The sequence below is a fragment of the Perca flavescens genome, unplaced genomic scaffold, assembly GCF_004354835.1.
Source record: "Perca flavescens isolate YP-PL-M2 unplaced genomic scaffold, PFLA_1.0 EPR50_1.1_unplaced_scaf_35, whole genome shotgun sequence".
NCBI lineage: Eukaryota > Metazoa > Chordata > Actinopteri > Perciformes > Percidae > Perca > Perca flavescens.
In genome coordinates, this window is record NW_021166686.1 from 13630 (window position 1) to 33964 (window position 20335).

Here is a 20335-nt window from a genome sequence, read left to right on the forward strand (position 1 = left end):
CATGACAGGTGTAACAGATCCACTCACTTCTTCTCTCATCAGGCACCTTGCAGTGTTCACAGCCTTCATCGCAAACATGCACATACTTCCCTGTCAAGCAAGCTGCAACTATATGTGGATTTTTGACATAATTTGACCTTGTGCAGGGGCGGACTTGGTTTGGAAACGAGGCTTTATGGCAGACAGTGCAAACATAAGTGGAAAGAGATATGGCCTCTTTGATTAAAGAGTTGTCATTTTCTCTGTCACTCTCACATGTTTGTCGATTTATCATTCTGTATTTCCTTTTTATTTTATTTGCACATCTCATTTTAATCATACTTCTAAAGAGAAGGTTGTTCTTAAATCGGTCTCGCATTCTTTGTCTCATTAGTTGTCTGTGTCTATCTCTGAAAGCTTGGTCATTTGCATAACGCTGATTTATATAAAATCGCATATAAGATTGCTGCCTCACTCTGAAGTCAACAAAGTTTCTGTAAAACGTTGTCATTCTTTCTCTTTTTCTTATTCGAAACTCAGGCTTTTCTCTGTATGCGCTGTTCATTCTTTCTCTTTGTTTCATTCGAAACTCAGGCTTTTCTCTGTATGAGCTGTTCATTCTTTCTCTTTTTCTTATTCGACACTCAGGCTTTTCTCTGTATGACCTGAGTAGTAATAACCACCCCACCTTTGCGCGTGCACGTGTCGTGCCTGCGCTTTGGAATCAAGGATTTTTTTTTTTTTTTTTTTTTTTTTTTTTTTTTTTTCCAAGGTACGGGGGGCAGATTAGGCGTATAGTCGAAACTGCGTACGCATCTCACGAACGTGATGACGTCATCATCACGGTCGAAGTTGTGTGCACCGCTCAATAATTTTTTTATTTTTTTTAATTAACAATTAAAAAGAAAATGCAGAAATAAATAAATCAATAGTCCCCGGTTTGTTGGGCCCACTGAATGGACGGGAGATCCGTGCGAAACATAGCCGTATCTGTACGGAGTGATCTGCCACAGCTTGTTGAAGTTTTAAAATCATGTATTCCTGTAAGGGAGTTTGGTGGTGGAGTCTTTGTGCTTGCCGCCGGAGTGCGTGATGACGTCGTTGTTGCGGGGCGCATCTACGTAGGGGGTCGTATGAAGGTAATATATTTAGATAATATATTCCCTGACGTTTTTAGCTAGCATTTGTTAGCTAGCTTGTCCGATCGTTTTTCCTTCGTCCTTCTCAACCAGACCAACGGTGTATTTTTCTTTTCTAACTCGTTTGGTGGAGAAAAGCAAGAGGAAGACATCTTACAGTCATGTCTACAAAGGGTGAGTACATTTTAAAAAAGCAGCGTTATGTTTAACACTATTCTAAGATATGCCATTTCATATAATACAATTTCATGAGTTTTAAAAAAAAAAACGTATTGTTCAATGTATGTTTATCTAGCTAGTCTGCATCAATAGGGCCTTCTACGAAGATTAGGAGTAATGCTTCTTGGAGCTCTGATGATGATGATTTTCAACAAGGTAAAAAATAATATATATATATATATATATATATATATATATATATATATATATATATATATATATATATATGCATGCATATATTGACAAGCCACTATTGCATAATGTACTTTTATGTCATCCTATGATTTTACATGTACCCTTATTGTTCTCATTTTATGTAGGGAGACCAGTATTACAGAATATAAGTCAACTCTTAAATCAGTCCACCGGCGTAATAAGAAAAAGAAGTCGATCTGAACACTCTAAGAAAGCTGAAAGAGGGTAATTGTCTTAAAAAAAAAAAAAAAAAAAAAAAAAAGAAAAGTTTAGGTGTTATTTATTTTGTTTGTTTTTTATGCAATGTGTTATGCGTTGTCTTATTGTATAGGTCGTCTCTACCTCTACAAAAGCTCTTCTACTTCTACTTCTACTGGGATAGCCGTGGTCCCTGCGTATACTATAGAGGTACCACGTTCTGTATTTAGCAGTATATACTCCGCTAACACGATAGAAATCTTTATGTATACATACATATATTAATCGTGGTACCCATGTGCTTTCAGACGCTAAACGCTGTTGCAGATTTGCAGAGAGTGCATCCGGGGTCAGAGGAGTTGTTCACCCCCTCATTGGATGCATCGTATTTCCCAGAGAGACAGCGTGATGTGCATCAACAAGTTTTACAATGGGGGGATGTGGCAGAGCTCCAGGACACAGCTGTGTCGGTGATGCCCAGGGTCGTAATTGCCCCAATCCAGGAGCTACCTCAAAGCGGAGCTGAAGAGGTGAGTACCTGTTATCGTGTTTTATGGGGGTGTAGCACAGCTTTTATGATCGGGGGTCTGCAGCGATGGTCAAGCATTTGAAGGGAGGGGTACTGGGATACTGTGTTTATGGTGGGGTGTGTGTGTGTGTGTGTGTGTGTGTGTGTGTGTGACCAACTGTGTTTTATTACCGTCTCATAGGCGCCCTTTGAAGGAGAAAACAAAGAATCATCAGAGACAGACCGCACCTCGATTTCACCTGAGCAGGAAGCCTGTCAGTGTCGTGGGAACGGGGGTGATGTAGAATGTGATTGTGTGTGTTATATTCCAAACACCCCCATCAGTCAGAGCCCCAAAGCTAAAGTAATCCCGCAGGCTCATGCAACATCAGACGTCTCTGTAAATACAGAAGATATTGATGAGGCATTTCAATGTGGTCAAGCATTGGATTGTTCTAGTATCAACAGCAGTCTTGAAGCAGTTGATCACATAAACCGTCCTGAACAGATAACAGTAGTTGAGGATGAGGCACTCTTCGAATTCTGTGCCGATACTTCACGCCGACACACAGTGTCAAATGCGATACATCGCCAGCTAGAATCCAAAGTTGATAATTTACAAAAACACATCAATAGTCTGGTGAATGCAGTGGGTGCATTGCAGATCACCAATACAAGTCTGTTTGATCTAGTTACGTCCTTGGTTGCAGCGTTAGACAGTCGCAGCAGAGACCTCGAGACGACAGAGGCGCGGCATCTACAGCGAGCAGTAGCTCTCGCCAGACTACTAACACCGTTGATAGCCTTATTTACAGAAGACCGTAGCAAAAAATGATGTGAAGCAGTCATAAGGGTCTGTAAAAAATAAAAAAAAAATAAATAAAAATTTCCATAACAGAAATGGAAATCCCCGCCAAAAAACGTAAAAAATCGGATCAAAGACGTGTACACAACAACGAAACCAATGTAGATGCTTTGTGTGCAGATGACTATAGCCGTGCTGAGTGTAATCACGATGCTTATATTCAGTTGTGCGAAAAACTGGGAAACAAATTCCAAGATGTACTGAACAATAGACGCGCGGCTGCCAACGGTGCTACATTTCCCCAAGAAACAGTCAGCCTTGTCACCAATCAGCCATCAAATCACACCCCACCGTTAGCATGTCCAGACAGGCCTGTGGACTGTGTCGGAACCACCCGGCCAACAAATCCTGATAACACTAGTCAAACATGTTTTGCGAGTGTCCAATCGTCAAGATGTATACGTTCGGATGATTATACAAATCCACAGCCATCCACCAGTACATACATGGGGCCACCTAGAAATCCGCAGGCCGCAATGCAATGTGGTGAGGGACGTTCGTCTAGGGTATCATCCGAAATATCATGCAGAGAGATTCCTCATTTTAATGCAACAGAGTTCCGCCAAGATGTTGACCTGCGAAACATAAATTTGAGCGATATCGGTAGCGTACCAGACCAAGTACACAGAACTCTAACAGGGTTAATCGACAGGGCCTTAGACACTGCAACACAGGATAGCGTTTTAAATGTAGAGCTACGGGGTCCTGCTTTAGTGGCGCCTATCCAAACAGTTCTGAGCTCAAACGATAAATATAATACAGATGAATTTCTGGAGCAAATTGCAGACGCTATGCAAAGTAACGACACCTCATTGACCGATGAGTCGCTAGAATTCGTTGTGACACTAGCACGCAATATGTCTGGTGGGTCTCGACTAGATCTGGGGGGCGTATGCTACGATGAAATCTTGACTGGTAAGTGTAATGCTCTATACAATCCGATGAATACCAATGACAACGAGAATCTTTGCTTCGCTCTCTGTCTGGCTCATTATGTAGATGCAAGAATGACTCAAAGCGAGAAGATAGATTATGCAAAGCAGCTATATAGGGATGTCGGGTTTGAATGTACGCACAAGGTGTCGTTCTCTGATGTTGACAGATTTCAGAGACATTTGGATATGAAAATCGTGATATTCCATCACGCGGCCGGGCGTAAAAAACCAGAGATTTTCAAAACACATGACAAACAGCATGTGAAAACTGCATGGCTGTATTTACACGGTAAACATTTCTACCTCATTGTGAACAAAACTTCATTTTTCGGCTCTAAATACGTGTGCGATACTTGCTACAAGGCCTATCAAAAGCCACTGGACCACAGCTGTAGTCTGAGGTGTAATGTCTGTCTCACTGCATGTATACCGGTGAAAACTATCAGGTGCTCCGACTGCAAGCGCATATGCAAGTCAAAGCAATGCTTTGATCAACATAAAAAGCCTGATGTAAAGCATCGCATCATACCCTGTGACAGACTCAAATATTGTGACACCTGTCACATGACTTACAGGGTGTCAAAAAACAAAAAACACACCTGTAGGCTGCCAAAATGCCCCCATTGCGGTGAGCACGTAGTTGACTCAGCTCATGAGTGTTACATACAGCCCCTTGAAAAGGCTGAAAGTAATGATAAGTACATCTTTTACGATTTCGAAACAAGGTACTGTGACAGTCGGCACGAGGCTAATTATGTATGTTCTATGAACATGAAAGGTGAAAAACACTGCTTCGAAACAACGAAATGTGTGGAGTTATTCATCAGTCATTACAGAAAAAAGAAATATAATGGCTACACCTTTATCGCCAACAACGCCTCAGGCTTTGACAGCTACGTCGTTTTGGAATATCTGGTGAGTCAGCGTGTCTGTCCTAGTATTATCATGCGAGGTTCTAGGGTGATCGTGATTATAGACTCTAAATTCAAACAGCGATGGATCGACTCATTCAGTTTTCTCCCCATGGCGTTAGCTAAAACCCCTGCAGCAATGGGTTTCACTGACGTGCTAAAAGGACATTTCCCACACGCCTTCAATACGCGACAGAATGAGAAATACATCGGTCCCTATCCTGCGCCAGCTCTCTATGGCTACGACGCTATGACTGAGCCGTCTAAGAAAGCATTCATGGAATGGTACGACACTGTTAAACACAAGCAGTTCAACTTTCAGGCAGAGTTGTCCCGCTATTGCATTAACGATGTGGCCGTCCTGGTTAAGGCCTGTAAAATGTACAGGGACGCGTTCATTGCTTGTACAGGTCTAGACCCCTTTACATTTACGACGCTGGCTGTATCATGCATGGGGGTGTTTAAAACGTTGTTCATCCCCAGAGACACTGTGGCGCTAACCTATGAGGGATCGTACGTTAAGCAAAACAAAACGTATTCAGACATCTCAATACAGTGGCTCCAGTATGTAACATCCAGAGACAACATCTACATCCAACACGCTCTTAACAGAGGTGAAAAGGCCTTTGGGCCGTTTTTTGTTGATGGGTACTGTCCCACCACAAATACGTGTTATGAATTTAACGGATGTTTCTTCCATGGTTGTGACAAGTGTTATGGACAGGCCGAGATCAATCCTCTCACAAATAAAAAGACACATGGCGAGCTGCTCAAAGAGTTCAGTGACAGGGTGTCAGCGCTGAAGACTGTCTATGGGCTAACGGTTGTGGTAAAGTGGGAATGTGATTGGAAGCGTGATGTGAGCAATAATCCAGACGTTAAAAGGTTCATGTCAGCATATGAAAAACCAGAGCGTCTCAACCCTCGAGAAGCCCTCTTCGGAGGGCGAACAAATGCAGTTAAGTTGTATCACAAGACAGAAGGTGATGAAAAAATCAGATACTATGACTTTAAAAGTCTGTATCCAATGGTTCAGGCACAAAGAGACTACCCCATCGGTCACCCTCAGATAATCCACCGTGACTTTGACGACCTAAAAACATACTTTGGCCTTGTGAAATGCACTGTGGCTCCCCCTAGAGGCCTTTACCACCCAGTTCTCCCCTATCGCTGTCACGGTAAGCTGATGTTCCCACTATGTGGCAAGTCTTAATAAGCTATTGCTTAACAGTCTTTGGGGTCGCTTTGCGATGCGTAACGACATGCCGTCTGCTGAGCTCATAACCGCCCCAGAACGTTTCACACAGCTCATGTTCAGCGATGCTGTCGACGTTCGACACTTCTCATTTATCTCTCCAGAGGTTGCCATTGTTCAGTGGCGCCATGCAGAGAGTCAAGGGTCCAGAGTAAAAGATGTGAATGTGTTCATCGGGGCTATGACCAGCGCCTATGCTCGTATGGAGTTGTACGGTTTGCTGGATAAGCTGCAGGACAGAATTCTTTATTGTGACACAGACAGCGTCATTTTCACAAGCAAAAAAGATGAGTGGGTCCCCCCTCTGGGGCCATATCTTGGAGAGTTGACAGATGAGCTCAATCACACACAAGCTTGTGGTTCTCCTACAGAGGAATATATAACAGAATTTGTTTCAGGGGGGCCGAAATGCTATGCTTTTCGAACCGCTCAAGGAAAAACTCAGGTGAAGTGTAAAGGCGTGACCCTCAACTCGCAGAACGCACAAGTTGTTACACACGAGTCGCTAATAGGTCTTGTACAGTCTTTTGTGACCAATCGCCAGTCCACAGACCATCTGACCACTAGTGCATTCACCATAAAACGCGACAAAAAGCAGTTTCATCTCAAAAACGACACAGTTACCAAGAAAGTGAAGGTCGTATACAATAAACATTGCGTACTCTGTGACTTCACAACCCTCCCTTATGGCTACTAATAACAATAATAATAGCCAGCTTATTGCAGGTTTTGATGAACGGCTTCAGCATCCATTCAGTGCAGTTGTTAGCGGTCCCTCAAATTGCGGAAAAACGTATTTTGTCAAAGATATTATTGAAAATTCATCAAAAGTAATATCACACAAGATCGATAACATCGTATACATTTACTCTTGCTGGCAGCCGATATACGATCAGCTGCTTCAAACAGTGAATATAAATTTTGTGGAAGATATCCCTGACTCACTATGCGACGATGCACTTCTCCCCCCTACTAAGAATAATCTGCTAGTAATCGATGACCTTATGAACCAAGCCAGTGGTAATTTGGAGGTACAAAATGTTTTCACACAGTACGTGCATCATCGGAGCTTAAGTTGTATATATCTGGTGCAGAATCTGTTTATACAAGGCAAGTCCAGTCGTACAATCAGTTTGAACACTAGCTATATGTTTTTGTTTAAAAATCCTAGAGATCAAATTCAGATGAGTTTATTAGGACGTCAGATGTTCCCCAGAAATAGTAAATTTTTTTTAGAGGCATTTACCGATGCAACAAGTTCACCGTATGGCTATCTCATGATAGATTATAAATCCAAAACCCCAGATAATTTACGCCTCAGAACAGATCTGATATCGCCACGGCAGGCTGTGTATGTCCCGAGAAAACAGAGGGTGTAATAATGTCAATCCGGATGCAGCGGAACTTCGCTCTGCTGGACCTTCTTCATAAGGCGGCACCCCGTGCTAGAGGCGTTATTGTGAACAATGCTAGTCCAGATTTTCTTAATGCACTGTGCGAGATAGCTTTGAACGTTTTAAGAGGGCATATACCTCTGTCTAGCACTCAGTACAAGTTGTTGAAAAAGAAGAAGAAGGTTATCAGACTAATCGCGGATAAAAAAGTCAAACATTTAAAAAAAAAAAAGGCAATTAACCAAACCGGTGGTTTTCTATTGCAACTACTGGGGGCTGCAATTCCTTTCATCGCTAGTCTCATCAATAGGAACTGACATGGAACACACGCAGAAAATGTATCTGGTGCCTCAACAGCAGCTAGCAGCATTACAGCATCATCAATCCACAGACACTCAAAACGTCTCTTTGCGCCAGTCTGTGCAAAACGAATTGGACAGAGCCATGAGTGATATACTGAATCAGTCTGACATTGACGTATACGAAAAAGCCAAAAAATATTCCAGTGTTTTGCAGAAGTATCTAAATCTGGTAAAACTGGGGGCGCGTGAGAAGAATGTACTTACGTTATCCCTACCCCATGATGCATCTAAGGGTGATGACACAGGTGTTGAGTCCCAAGACATAATCGTAGAAGACGATATAATAAGATCAGAGATATTGGCACATATGCCACCCAGGAATAAACGCAACGCTGAATACATACTCACCGCTTTATCCCGTAATACCGACCACATCACGTGGACAAATAATGGGGAAATCGTTGTTGAAGATAAGACTGTGACAAGCCATCTGTATGATCTACTGAAAATGTGACAACCCCTAACAATGTTTCAGACCTTTCGAGACCCTGCGGGTGGAATGTTTTTAAAGACATTAGCGCTCTTAAACATACCCCTATCCGTAATTCCCAACACAGCTGTCGTCGTGCTGTTACTGGATTTAACACGGTCCCCTGTGGCTGCTAATAGTCATCACACATGATACACAGTCGCCAGACATGTTCAGGCATAGGGCAGCTCGTCTTGATGTGCCCCTTAGGCAACATTCGTTGTTAGGTACAAGCACACCGCTCATCCCTAGATCAGTACGCTTGGCTTCACCCTTGACCAGCACTCGGTGGACTAGTTTTTGATTTATTTTTCATCCTCATGCTGCACAGACATTTCATGATTGTATTTTGTCTATTTTTCTATTTCTATGTATTGGTTTGTTTTATATTTTAACACTACTTTTACATTATTTTCCTAATGGCTATGACACAGAGAAAATGTCCTACTGTGAAAACCTAAAAAGACGGTTAGTCTCTTACCCCCCCATGCTACAGACATTTAATGATTGTATTTTACCTATTTTTCTATTTTTTACGTATTGTTTGTTTTATATTTTAATAATACTTTTACATTATTTTCCTAATGGCTATGACACAGAGAAAATGTCCTACTGTGAAACCTAAAAAGACGGTTAGTCTCTTATCCTCATGCTGCACAGACATTTCATGATTGCATTTTGTCTATTTTTCTATTTCTATGTATTGGTTGTTTTATATTTTAATACTACTTTTACATTATTTTCCTATTGCCTATGACTGACACCCGAAAAAATGTTTTTCCCCACAGTGAAAACCTAAAAGACATTATTGAATGTAAAACGGGGGAAATATTTAATGTATTTCATTATTTGTTTTTCAGAAACTATTCAGGTATTTTGCCCTATTGCATTACTGTTTTTCCATGTATTTTAAAATAAATAAATAAAGAAATGGTAAGATAGATATATTCCACATTCTTTATTATTGAAAAAAAAAAAAAAAAATAAAATCATTGCCCAAGACTTTTACCTATATACAGCACATGCACATTGCACACATTTAAATTTCTGATCATGACACACATCAGGATGTATTTTGCTAACAAAATGAGTGACCATTGTATCGTTACATACAAGATTAGTACCGTACAGGCTCAACACATTTGCATAAGGAATTTTTTTCTGAATATGGCATAAAAAGAAAACACAATGTTGACCACAGGTTGTAGAATAATTATTTTGCACTTGGACCCCTGAATGATACACCTCCACACAGTTTCTTAAGAGAAAATGATTGATTTCCCGACGAAAAACGGTAGGTGAATGACCAAAACTGTCAAAGAACAAGCCATGTTTGTTTTCGGTAATGTATACAGCCAACCAATGTTCACCCGGCATATAACTTGGATGAGTATTTATCACCAACATCGCAGGCAGCTTGCTAATGATGGTTTTTGGAAGCTGGTCACAAGGCTTGACTCCCAAGAAATTTACTTCCCCATTCATTCTTTTTCTAAGCACGCTGGTAAGTTCAATTGTATTCATGTTATTAGTAGTGATCCAACAGGACTTGTCTCCGGTTAGATATCTCGATTACAGAGTCAAAAACAGAATAACAGATCAGCGTCACCGTGCGTGCGAGTGGGTTTCGGAAACGGGCCTCCAATCTCACATTGCCTGTCTTAACCAGTGAAACGTTTCCGGACCCCCCTCCATCAGGTTCCAAATTAAAGCAGAACAGAGTATATCCGTCTCCGAAATCCTCTCGTGTTATGGACAATGGTCTGTCTTTTAAGTGGCGACCTGTTGATTCCACCATCTGGTAATATTCACGAACATATTGCCCTCTTTGAAAATGCGGTTGAAAAGGGCGTGCGGGGTGAGGCTGTCCGTCCGCGTATAGGCCTATAAACTCAGTATTATGGTGTCCGAAATTAAAGGGGTTACGTGCATACGACCCGGTGTATGCTTCATTATCAACGAAAGCTATGACAACAAACTTAGGTATCTGTCCAATAAATAAATTCTCTTGGTTGCACACGCGTGTATCCGCTGGTATGGAGAATGTTTTTATGGCTACTCTGTCAATAGCATATTTGGCATTAGTGTGTTGTAGCGATCTGCTATGTGCTAATCTCACAGTAGGAGACACCGATATTTTCTTTACAAACAGACTGGCAGACATTATTTTTACAGTGAATTGAACATTTCCGGGGGTCATAAGAACAAAGTCATCTTTTGACCGGATGAATTTAAGTGACATGTCCACACCATTTAACATCAGTTTTTCTTGAAAAAACAAATCTGCGTGCACTGGTGATATGAACTCCACAATACGACTTTCAGCGGTGTATGCACCCCTTTGGTTCAGCCCCACATTATCGCCGGCGTTAGACCTCTCGTCCATTTTTCCGCTAGTGTCCTTACAAAATAGACCCGTACTAAACTGGGTGTCCAATGTGTCGTTTCCATGATTCAGTAAAACCTCAATAATTCCTCGATATGGGTACGTATTCGAAGACTGTGTAATCAGTCTATCACCCAACATTATATCTACTTGGGAGAAGAGGGTACATCCGGGGTAGTTTATAAAACCCACATTTGCGTCATTAGCCAGCAATGTGCCATCAGGATTTGTAATTCTTACACGTGTGTACAGATATGAATCGTTAAGGTCAAGATAATCTTCTCCGCTAGCAGCGATGAAAAACTCAATAGGACCCGAGTCCGTTAGTGCGGACATTGGTGGAATTTCTACAAATGATGATTTTTCGATAGATGTCTGGGTGTAAGGAACTGTAAACAGATCCAATTCTGTTTTTACACACTCTTCCGACTGATTATGAATGAATGCCATGATTATTCTAGAATATGTCTTTTGCGGAGATGAGGGAGAGTCGGGTTGGAGCTCTGCGACTTCTGGTCGTTTTCTTCTTTTTGAAGACCCTCCGTTTTTTGTTTGCGTTTTTATTCTTTTTGTTCACAGCCTGGGTACGCCCACATCCTGGTGGGGTTCTTTTTAAGGCTTTGCGTCTGTACATCATGAGACCGTTTCCCTGCTGTCTGGCCGCTACAGCATTCCTGACATTAGAAACAACGTCACCAATAATACTGGTGGCTGCTGTTTTCAGATGAGGTTTGGCTATATTAAAACCCTTTTTTAAAAGCGGCACAGCCATTCGGAATAGATTTCTGAATATTCCCCCTAGTCCGTGTCCATACTGCGTACTGGCTCCTATGAATCCTGGCAACTCCCCGCCGGCCTGATTCATATAATAGGTCAGGTACCTCCCATCATCAGCTGTGTACGCATCATTTTAGTGTTGCTTCACAGGTCTGAAATGTAGTTTAACAACGACTTTTCCGTATGAGAACGGGATGAGCTGATTCTGGTCGTCTCGTAAATCTATTTGGATGTCCGTAATAGTTGTGCGTGACAACGATGTGTAGTGGGGTGTGTCGTAGGTCAGAGTGGGCATGCGTCTACCCTCGTCAGAGATATTTATACATCGGAGTAGTGGCACATGACTATCCCCGACCAACTGATAGTCCACAATGTCGCTGTAAATAAATATATTATAGCGCCCCCCATGAATGTCGGCAGGGTGTGGAGCTATACATTTTAAATGTGGTCTAATGTGTATATCAAATGCCGTGTCTGGGGCAAATCCAAGAATTTCGGCTAGACGTCCTTTAAACACCACTTTCCATCCATCCCCTCCGGTGAAGAATATTCTATTAGTGACCTGATTGTAGTTCATAGTTATGTGAGCCGTGGTCAGGTTAGATGCACATTTCATATTATATTCTTTAACAACGCTGGCTATCGTATTATAATACCCTACTGCTAACCGGATCTTATTGATCAGTTTTGTCTTTGTGTCAAAGAATTCAATTTTGGAATCATTCTCCGTAAAACTATTCCAGACTCTGGGGTATTGTATCTCAATAAGACCCACCTCATACGGCTGTGATAATATGATCGGTTTTGCCAGTTTTGTTCTGAACTGACAAATCTCATTATTGGGATAAACTAGTGGTGAAGCGTTACTAGGTAACGTAACAAAAAATCCGTTCTTATTCATCGTACCGATGTCTTGCACTACCAAGTCAAAGTGAATAGTTTAAGACTGTGTCATTGCTCCTTTATCTCACATCAACTATGTCTTTTTCAGAGATCTATGAGTTGAATTTGTCCGGCCAGCCTAACCACTTCACTAGTGCTAGATTTTTACGCCCGGCTTTCCTTCTAGCCATAACTTTCTCTATTTTAAACACTTTGTTTTTGTCTACAATTACGGGCTGTAACTCTGCTTCGTAAAAGGTTCCTGTCAGTGTCTCCCCACTATTGTCGTTTAGTATATAAACAGGAGGCGTCCTGCCTATACGCTTTGCTATTGTAAAAACTTGTCTGTAAACGTTTGATGGTACCCTTTACGAAACACACCCCTATGTTTTGACAATCTGACGGTCTCGCCATGCTGAAATTTAAAAGCAATCATTCCGGGGTGTTTTAGTTTGTACAGATTGTTAAAAAACGTTTTCTCGTTGTCCTTATTCACTGCAGAGGGTACCATTTTTATTGACCTATGATATGAATTATTGTAAGCATTCACAAGATCTTGCACCGCATCGATGTATCTACGCAAGTTAACGGCTGTTAAATATTTCCACATACGAGTCTTAAAAGATCGATTGAAACGTTCAACAACACTCGCTTTTGTCTCGTTTGATGTAGAGAAGTGATGAATTTTATACTGAGTCATCAATCTTTGAAATCCCTTATTATAGAACTCTCCCCCCTCGTCTGTTTGAAGTTTCACAGGTACACGCCCCTGACACAATATTTCTTTAAAGGCACTTGTAACGGTGGGGCCCGATTTATCTTTAAGACATCTGACCCATGCATACTTAGAAAACACATCGATACAAGTTAATATATATCGAACGTTGTCGTTTTCTGCAGAATATTCAGCCATATCGACCAAATCGGCCTGAAACTGTTTATCTATACTATTAACTAACACACGGTTCCTGGGGAAATGTCTCAAGGCAGGTGCATGCAGAGTATGAGCATCCTGACGCAGTAGAAACTTTTTAACCGCGGGGATTGGTGGGGTAACCCCCGTACATTCCTTGACTGCATTGCGGAGCTTATGCACCCCACTTAATCCTCCAGGGTGTGCTGGGTCGTAATATATTCTTCGCATGACCCTCTCCATGGCTTATATACGACACAAGTGACCACATTAGTTTCATGCCAAGCTTATTTATTCTACAACACACATGAAAATTATGAGGACAGCGAAACCCCCTCTATTACAGATAAAGTTTTGACTAAAGTGGACACACCGGATTCACTGATTATGAAAACGTGTAGTTTTTGCAAAGCCTGTAAGACATCAATACATTGTTTTTCGTTCACATACAGACTCAACACATCTATAAGCATTGTGTACGTAACCAGTATATGACATACATTCAACTTCTTGAAATCATGGGTGATATTAGTTATGACTGCACAGAATGTCTCCACAACATTCTCACGAGCTATTAACATTGATAACAACATTTGCAACAAAGCATCCCAACACGGCTTGCTATAATGTCTTCTAACAAGACCCATCAGTTTTTCTAGCCTGCACACGTCAATGCTATTCGCACTGCACATACTTTGATACTTTTTAACATCATTCACTTTGCCTGCAATGGTTTGTTCCAAAATACAGGATAAACGATCTATCACATATCTCTCAGTGTTATGATTATACATTACACGTAAACAATTCCCCATATTCACACCCAGTTTTTTCTCTCATATAAATCTCTCCAGTAGTCTCCAATTTCTCGAATTTCAGCCACTTTGACGACGTCCTCACCAATCATTGCATCATACATTTCTCGTATTTTGACTGTGACATCTTCCACTGTTTTCAACTCGTTCAAAACAGTTTTGGCTACCACGCGGATTCTTGCACCATCAGCACAGAGATGTTTCATCGCCAGAAAGCGTTGAACGACTGGGACAAATTTATCCGTCAGCAGTCTTTTCATAAGTTGTTCAAAATGTCTTACATAGAACCCCTCTGGGATACTGCCCAAACACTCGTGCTGTTTCTGACTTGGATGATTGATCTGACAACCCTGGCAGATCTCCCCCCAATATCGGTAGAGTACTACGTTGAGCAGATGTAGAGAGGCTGTTTTAACACTGTCTATAAACAAGGTTGTCACCAAGCCATCCGTTTGATCATCCCCCACAATGTTTGAACAAACATGGCCACCTGGCAGTTGTAAAACATCAGACGATTGGGGGAAGAACGGATGTCCTGGGGGGTTGGGGGAAGGTATAGGTGACCTGATCAAAAGAGAGGGCGGTAAAGGAGGGGACATATGTGGCGGCGCCAGGAAGCTTTCAGGGGACATATGTGATGATGATGATGACGAGAACGATTGGGGAGATCCGGTTGCAGTCAGCGGAGCAAATAAGCCATGTTGGATCGGAGGCGTCCCGGGTGCTATAGTGTACCACTCCATGCATTCTAGAGAAAAAATACATACATTACAGTCACTGTAAAACACAACAACAGAGTAAAGAAAAAAACCTTTTTTAATATTTTTGCAGCTAAACAACCCGTAGAAATAAACCCACCGTTTTACTAGTCTTTGTGTCTGACGATTTTAGGTCTATACAGTGGTCTTGGCATGGGCAGAGAGTGTTGACCGTCGTCATCGAAAATCAACTTTTTTCTTATGGCATCACATGAGTTCCTCATCTGGTCTCTTCTGATGATATAGTCAACTGTATCAAACTGCTTCTTCAGAATCTCCCAGTCACACCATTGTATAAAGAAGCCATTTTTAAACCACTTGTTGCATTCCTCGTTAGAAACAGGATATGGTTTCAACAGCCATTCTTCACGACCTCTGGCTGCAATAATCTTCTCCTTTTCTTCACATAAACTGAGGAAAATGAAATCCTCAGCAGATCTTGTGCACCTTACACATGATTCTGACATAGAAACAACTTTATAAGAGATTCTTGAAGGAAATGAATGTAAAGCTATTTTATTGATGGAAACAAGCTTTACACAACAGAAACATCTCTATAAGAGATTCTTGAAGGAAATGACTGTAAAGCTATTTTAGTGATGGAAATAAGCTTTACACGCCACAAGAAGCTGTTTGGAGCACCTTACACATGATTCTGACATAGAAACAACTTTATAAGAGATTCTTGAAGGAAATGAATGTAAAGCTATTTTAGTGATGGAAACAAGCTTTACACGCCACAAGAAGCTGTTTAGAGCACCTTGAACATGATTCTGAAACAGAAACATCTCTATAAGAGATTCTTGAAGGAAATGACTGTAAAGCTATTTTAGTGATGGAAACAAGCTTTACACACCACAAGAAGCTGTTTGGAGGACCTTGAACATGATTCTGACATAAAAACATCTTGATAAGCACTCCTGGTACGAAATGACTGTAATGCTGTTTTAGTGGTGGAAACAAGCTTTACTCGCCACAAGAAGCTGTTTAGAGCACCTTGAACATGATTCTGAAACAGAAACATCTCTATAAGAGATTCTTGAAGAAAATGAATGTAAAGCTATTTTAGTGATGGAAACAAGCTTTTACACGCCACAAGAAGCTGTTTGGAGCACCTTACACATGATTCTGACATAGAAACTTCTTTATAAGAGATTCTTGAAGGAAATGACTGTAAAGCTATTTTAGTGATGGAAACAAGCTTTACACGCCACAAGAAGCTGTTTGGAGCACCTTGAACATGATTCTGACATAGAAACTTCTTTAAGAGATTCTTGAAGGAAATGACTGTAAAGCTATTTTAGTGATGGAAACAAGCTTTACACGCCACAAGAAGCTGTTTGGAGCACCTTGAACATGATTCTGACATAGAAACTTCTCTATAAGAGATTCTTGAAGGAAATGACTGTAAAGCTATTTTAGTGATGGAAACAAGCTTTACACGCCACAAGAAGCTGTTTGGAGGACCTTGAACATGATTCTGACATAAAAACATCTTATAAGCACTCCTGGTACGAAATGACTGTAATGCTGTTTTAGTGGTGGAAACAAGCTTTACACGCCACAAGAAGCTGTTTAGAGCACCTTGAACATGATTCTGAAACAGAAACATCTCTATAAGAGATTCTTGAAGGAAATGACTGTAAAGCTATTTTAGTGATGGAAACAAGCTTTTACACGCCACAAGAAGCTGTTTGGAGCACCTTGAACATGATTCTGACATAGAAACATCTTTATAAGAGATTCTTGAAGGAAATGAATGTAAAGCTATTTTAGTGATGGAAACAAGCTTTACACGCCACAAGAAGCTGTTTAGAGCACCTTGAACATGATTCTGAAACAGAAACATCTCTATAAGAGATTCTTGAAGGAAATGACTGTAAAGCTATTTTAGTGATGGAAACAAGCTTTACACGCCACAAGAAGCTGTTTGGAGCACCTTGAACATGATTCTGACATAGAAAGTTCTTTATAAGAGATTCTTGAAGGAAATGAATGTAAAGCTATTTTAGTGATGGAAACAAGCTTTTACACGCCACAAGAAGCTGTTTGGAGCACCTTGAACATGATTCTGACATAGAAACTTCTTTATAAGAGATTCTTGAAGGAAATGACTGTAAAGCTATTTTAGTGATGGAAACAAGCTTTACACGCCACAAGAAGCTGTTTAGAGCACCTTGAACATGATTCTGAAACAGAAACATCTCTATAAGAGATTCTTGAAGGAAATGACTGTAAAGCTATTTTAGTGATGGAAACAAGCTTTACACGCCACAAAAAGCTTTTTGGAGCACCTTACACATGATTCTGACATAGAAAGTTCTTTATAAGAGATTCTTGACGGAAATGAATGTAAAGCTATTTTAGTGATGGAAACAAGCTTTACACGCCACAAGAAGCTGTTTAGAGCACCTTGAACATGATTCTGTCATAAAAACATCCTTTATAAGAGATTCTTAAATGAAATGACTGTAAAGCTATTTTAGTGATGGAAACAAGCTTTACACGCCACAAGAAGCTGTTTAGAGCACCTTGAACATGATTCTGTCATAAAAACATCTTGATAAGCACTCCTGGTACGAAATGACTGTAATGCTGTTTTAGTGGTGGAAACAAGCTTTACACGCCACAAGAAGCTGTTTAGAGCACCTTGAACATGATTCTGAAACAGAAACATCTCTATAAGAGATTTTTGAAGGAAATGACTGTAAAGCTATTTTAGTGATGGAAATAAGCTTTACAAGCCACAAGAAGCTGTTTGGAGCACCTTACACATGATTCTGAAACAGAAACAACTTTATAAGAGATTCTTGAAGGAAATGAATGTAAAGCTATTTTATTGATGGAAATAAGCTTTACACGCCACAAGAAGCTGTTTAGAGCACCTTGAACATGATTCTGAAACTGAAACATCTCTATAAGAGATTTTTGAAGGAAATGACTGTAAAGCTATTTTAGTGATGGAAATAAGCTTTACAAGCCACAAGAAGCTGTTTGGAGCACCTTGAACATGATTCTGACATAGAAACTTCTTTATAAGAGATTCTTGAAGGAAATGACTGTAAAGCTATTTTAGTGATGGAAACAAGCTTTACACGCCACAAGAAGCTGTTTAGAGCACCTTGAACATGATTCTGAAACAGAAACATCTCTATAAAAGATTCTTGAAGGAAATGACTGTAAAGCTATTTTAGTGATGGAAACAAGCTTTACTCGCCACAAGAAGCTGTTTGGAGCACCTTACACATGATTCTGACATAGAAACTTCTCTATAAGAGATTCTTGAAGAAAATGACTGTAAAGCTATTTTAGTGATGGAAACAAGCTTTACAAGCCACAAGAAGCTGTTTAGAGCACCTTGACCATGATTCTGTCATAAAAACATCCTTTATAAAGAGATTCTTAAATGAAATGACTGTAAAGCTATTTTAGCGATGGAAACAAGCTTTACACGCCACAAGAAGCTATTTACAGCACCTTGAACATGATTCTGTCATAAAAACATCTTGATAAGCACTCCTGGTACGAAATGACTGTAATGTTGTTGTAGTGGTGGAAACAAGCTTTACACGCCACAAGAAGCTGTTTAGAGCACCTTGAACATGATTCTGAAACAGAAACATCTCTATAAGAGATTCTTGAAGTAAATGACTGTAAAGCTATTTTAGTGATGGAAATGATTCTGACATAGAAAAGCTTTACACGCCACAAGAAGCTGTTTGGAGCACCTTAAACATGATTCTGACATTGAAACTTCTTTATAAGAGATTCTTGAAGGAAATGACGGTAAAGCTATTTTAGCGATGAAAACAAGCTTTAAACACCACAAGAAGTTGTTTAGAGCACCTTGAACATGATTCTGAAACAGAAACATCTCCATATGAGATTCTTGAAGGAAATGACTGTAAAGCTATTTTAGTGATGGAAACAAGCTTTACACGCCACAATAAGCTGTTTGGAGCACCTTACACATGATTCTGACGTAAAAACTTCCTTTATAAGAGATTCTTAAATGAAATGACTGCAATGCTGTTTTAGTGGTGGAAACAAGCTTTACTCGCCACAAGAAGCTGTGTAGAGCACCTTGAACATGATTCTGAAATAAAAACATCTTGATGAGCACCCCTGCTACGAAATGACTGTAATGCTGTTTTAGTGGTGGAAACAAGCTTTACTCGCCACAATAAGCTGTTTAGAGCACCTTAAACATGATTCTGAAACAGAAACATCTTTATAAGAGATTCTTGAAGGAAATGACTGTAAAGCTATTTTAGTGGTGGAAACAAGCTTTACTCGCCACAAGAAGCTGTTTAGAGCACCTTAAACATGATTCTGAAACAGAAACATCTCTATAAGAGATTCTTGAAGAAAATGACTGTAAAGCTATTTTAGTGATGGAAACAAGCTTTACACGCCACAAGAAGCTGTTTGGAGGACCTTGAACATGATTCTGACATAAAAACATCTTGATAAGCACTCCTGGTACGAAATGACTGTAATGCTGTTTTAGTGGTGGAAACAAGCTTTACACGCCACAAGAAGCTGTTTAGAGCACCTTGAACATGATTCTGAAACAGAAACATCTCTATAAGAGATTCTTGAAGGAAATGACTGTAAAGCTATTTTAGTGATGGAAACAAGCTTTACAAGCCACAAGAAGCTGTTTGGAGCACCTTACACATGATTCTGACATAGAAACTTCTTTATAAGAGATTCTTGAAGGAAATGACTGTAAAGCTATTTTAGTGATGGAAACAAGCTTTACACGCCACAAGAAGCTGTTTAGAGCACCTTGAACATGATTCTGAAACAGAAACATCTCTATAAGAGATTCTTGAAGGAAATGAATGTAAAGCTATTTTAGTGATGGAAACAAGCTTTTACACGCCACAAGAAGCTGTTTGGAGCACCTTACACATGATTCTGACATAGAAAGTTCTTTATAAGAGATTCTTGAAGGAAATGAATGTAAAGCTATTTTAGTGATGGAAACAAGCTTTACAAGCCACAAGAAGCTGTTTGGAGCACCTTGAACATGATTCTGAAACAGAAACATCTCTATAAGAGATTCTTGAAGGAAATGACTGTAAAGCTATTTTAGTGATGGAAACAAGCTTTACAAGCCACAAGAAGCTGTTTGGAGCACCTTACACATGATTCTGACATAGAAACTTCTTTATAAGAGATTCTTGAAGGAAATGACTGTAAAGCTATTTTAGTGATGGAAACAAGCTTTACACGCCACAAGAAGCTGTTTGGACCACCTTAAACATGATTCTGACATAGAAACTTCTCAATAAGAGATTCTTGAAGGAAATGACTGTAAAGCTATTTTAGTGATGGAAACAAGCTTTACACACCACAAGAAGCTGTTT

General features: G+C 40.2%; 1 protein-coding gene across 1 annotated transcript; it reads left to right on the forward strand.

The window, feature by feature from the left end:
• The first annotated feature begins 1753 nt into the window (after window positions 1-1753).
• On the forward strand, window positions 1754-6590 carry LOC114551695 (uncharacterized). The gene is made up of 4 exons (XM_028572663.1): window positions 1754-1757; window positions 1864-1940; window positions 2039-2260; window positions 2441-6590. The coding sequence occupies exons 3-4, from the start codon at window positions 2204-2206 to the stop codon at window positions 3071-3073; spliced, it is 690 nt and encodes a 229-aa protein (XP_028428464.1). The 5' UTR covers window positions 1754-1757; window positions 1864-1940; window positions 2039-2203; the 3' UTR covers window positions 3074-6590.
• Window positions 6591-20335: the final 13745 nt, after the last annotated feature.

Coding starts and splice junctions, on each gene's coding strand:
- LOC114551695 (XM_028572663.1), top strand. CDS start 2,204: ATGCCCAGGGTCGTAATTGCCCCAATCCAGGAGCTACCTCAAAGCGGA. Junction 2,261..2,440: donor CTCAAAGCGGAGCTGAAGAG/GTGAGTACCTGT, acceptor ACCGTCTCATAG/GCGCCCTTTGAAGGAGAAAA.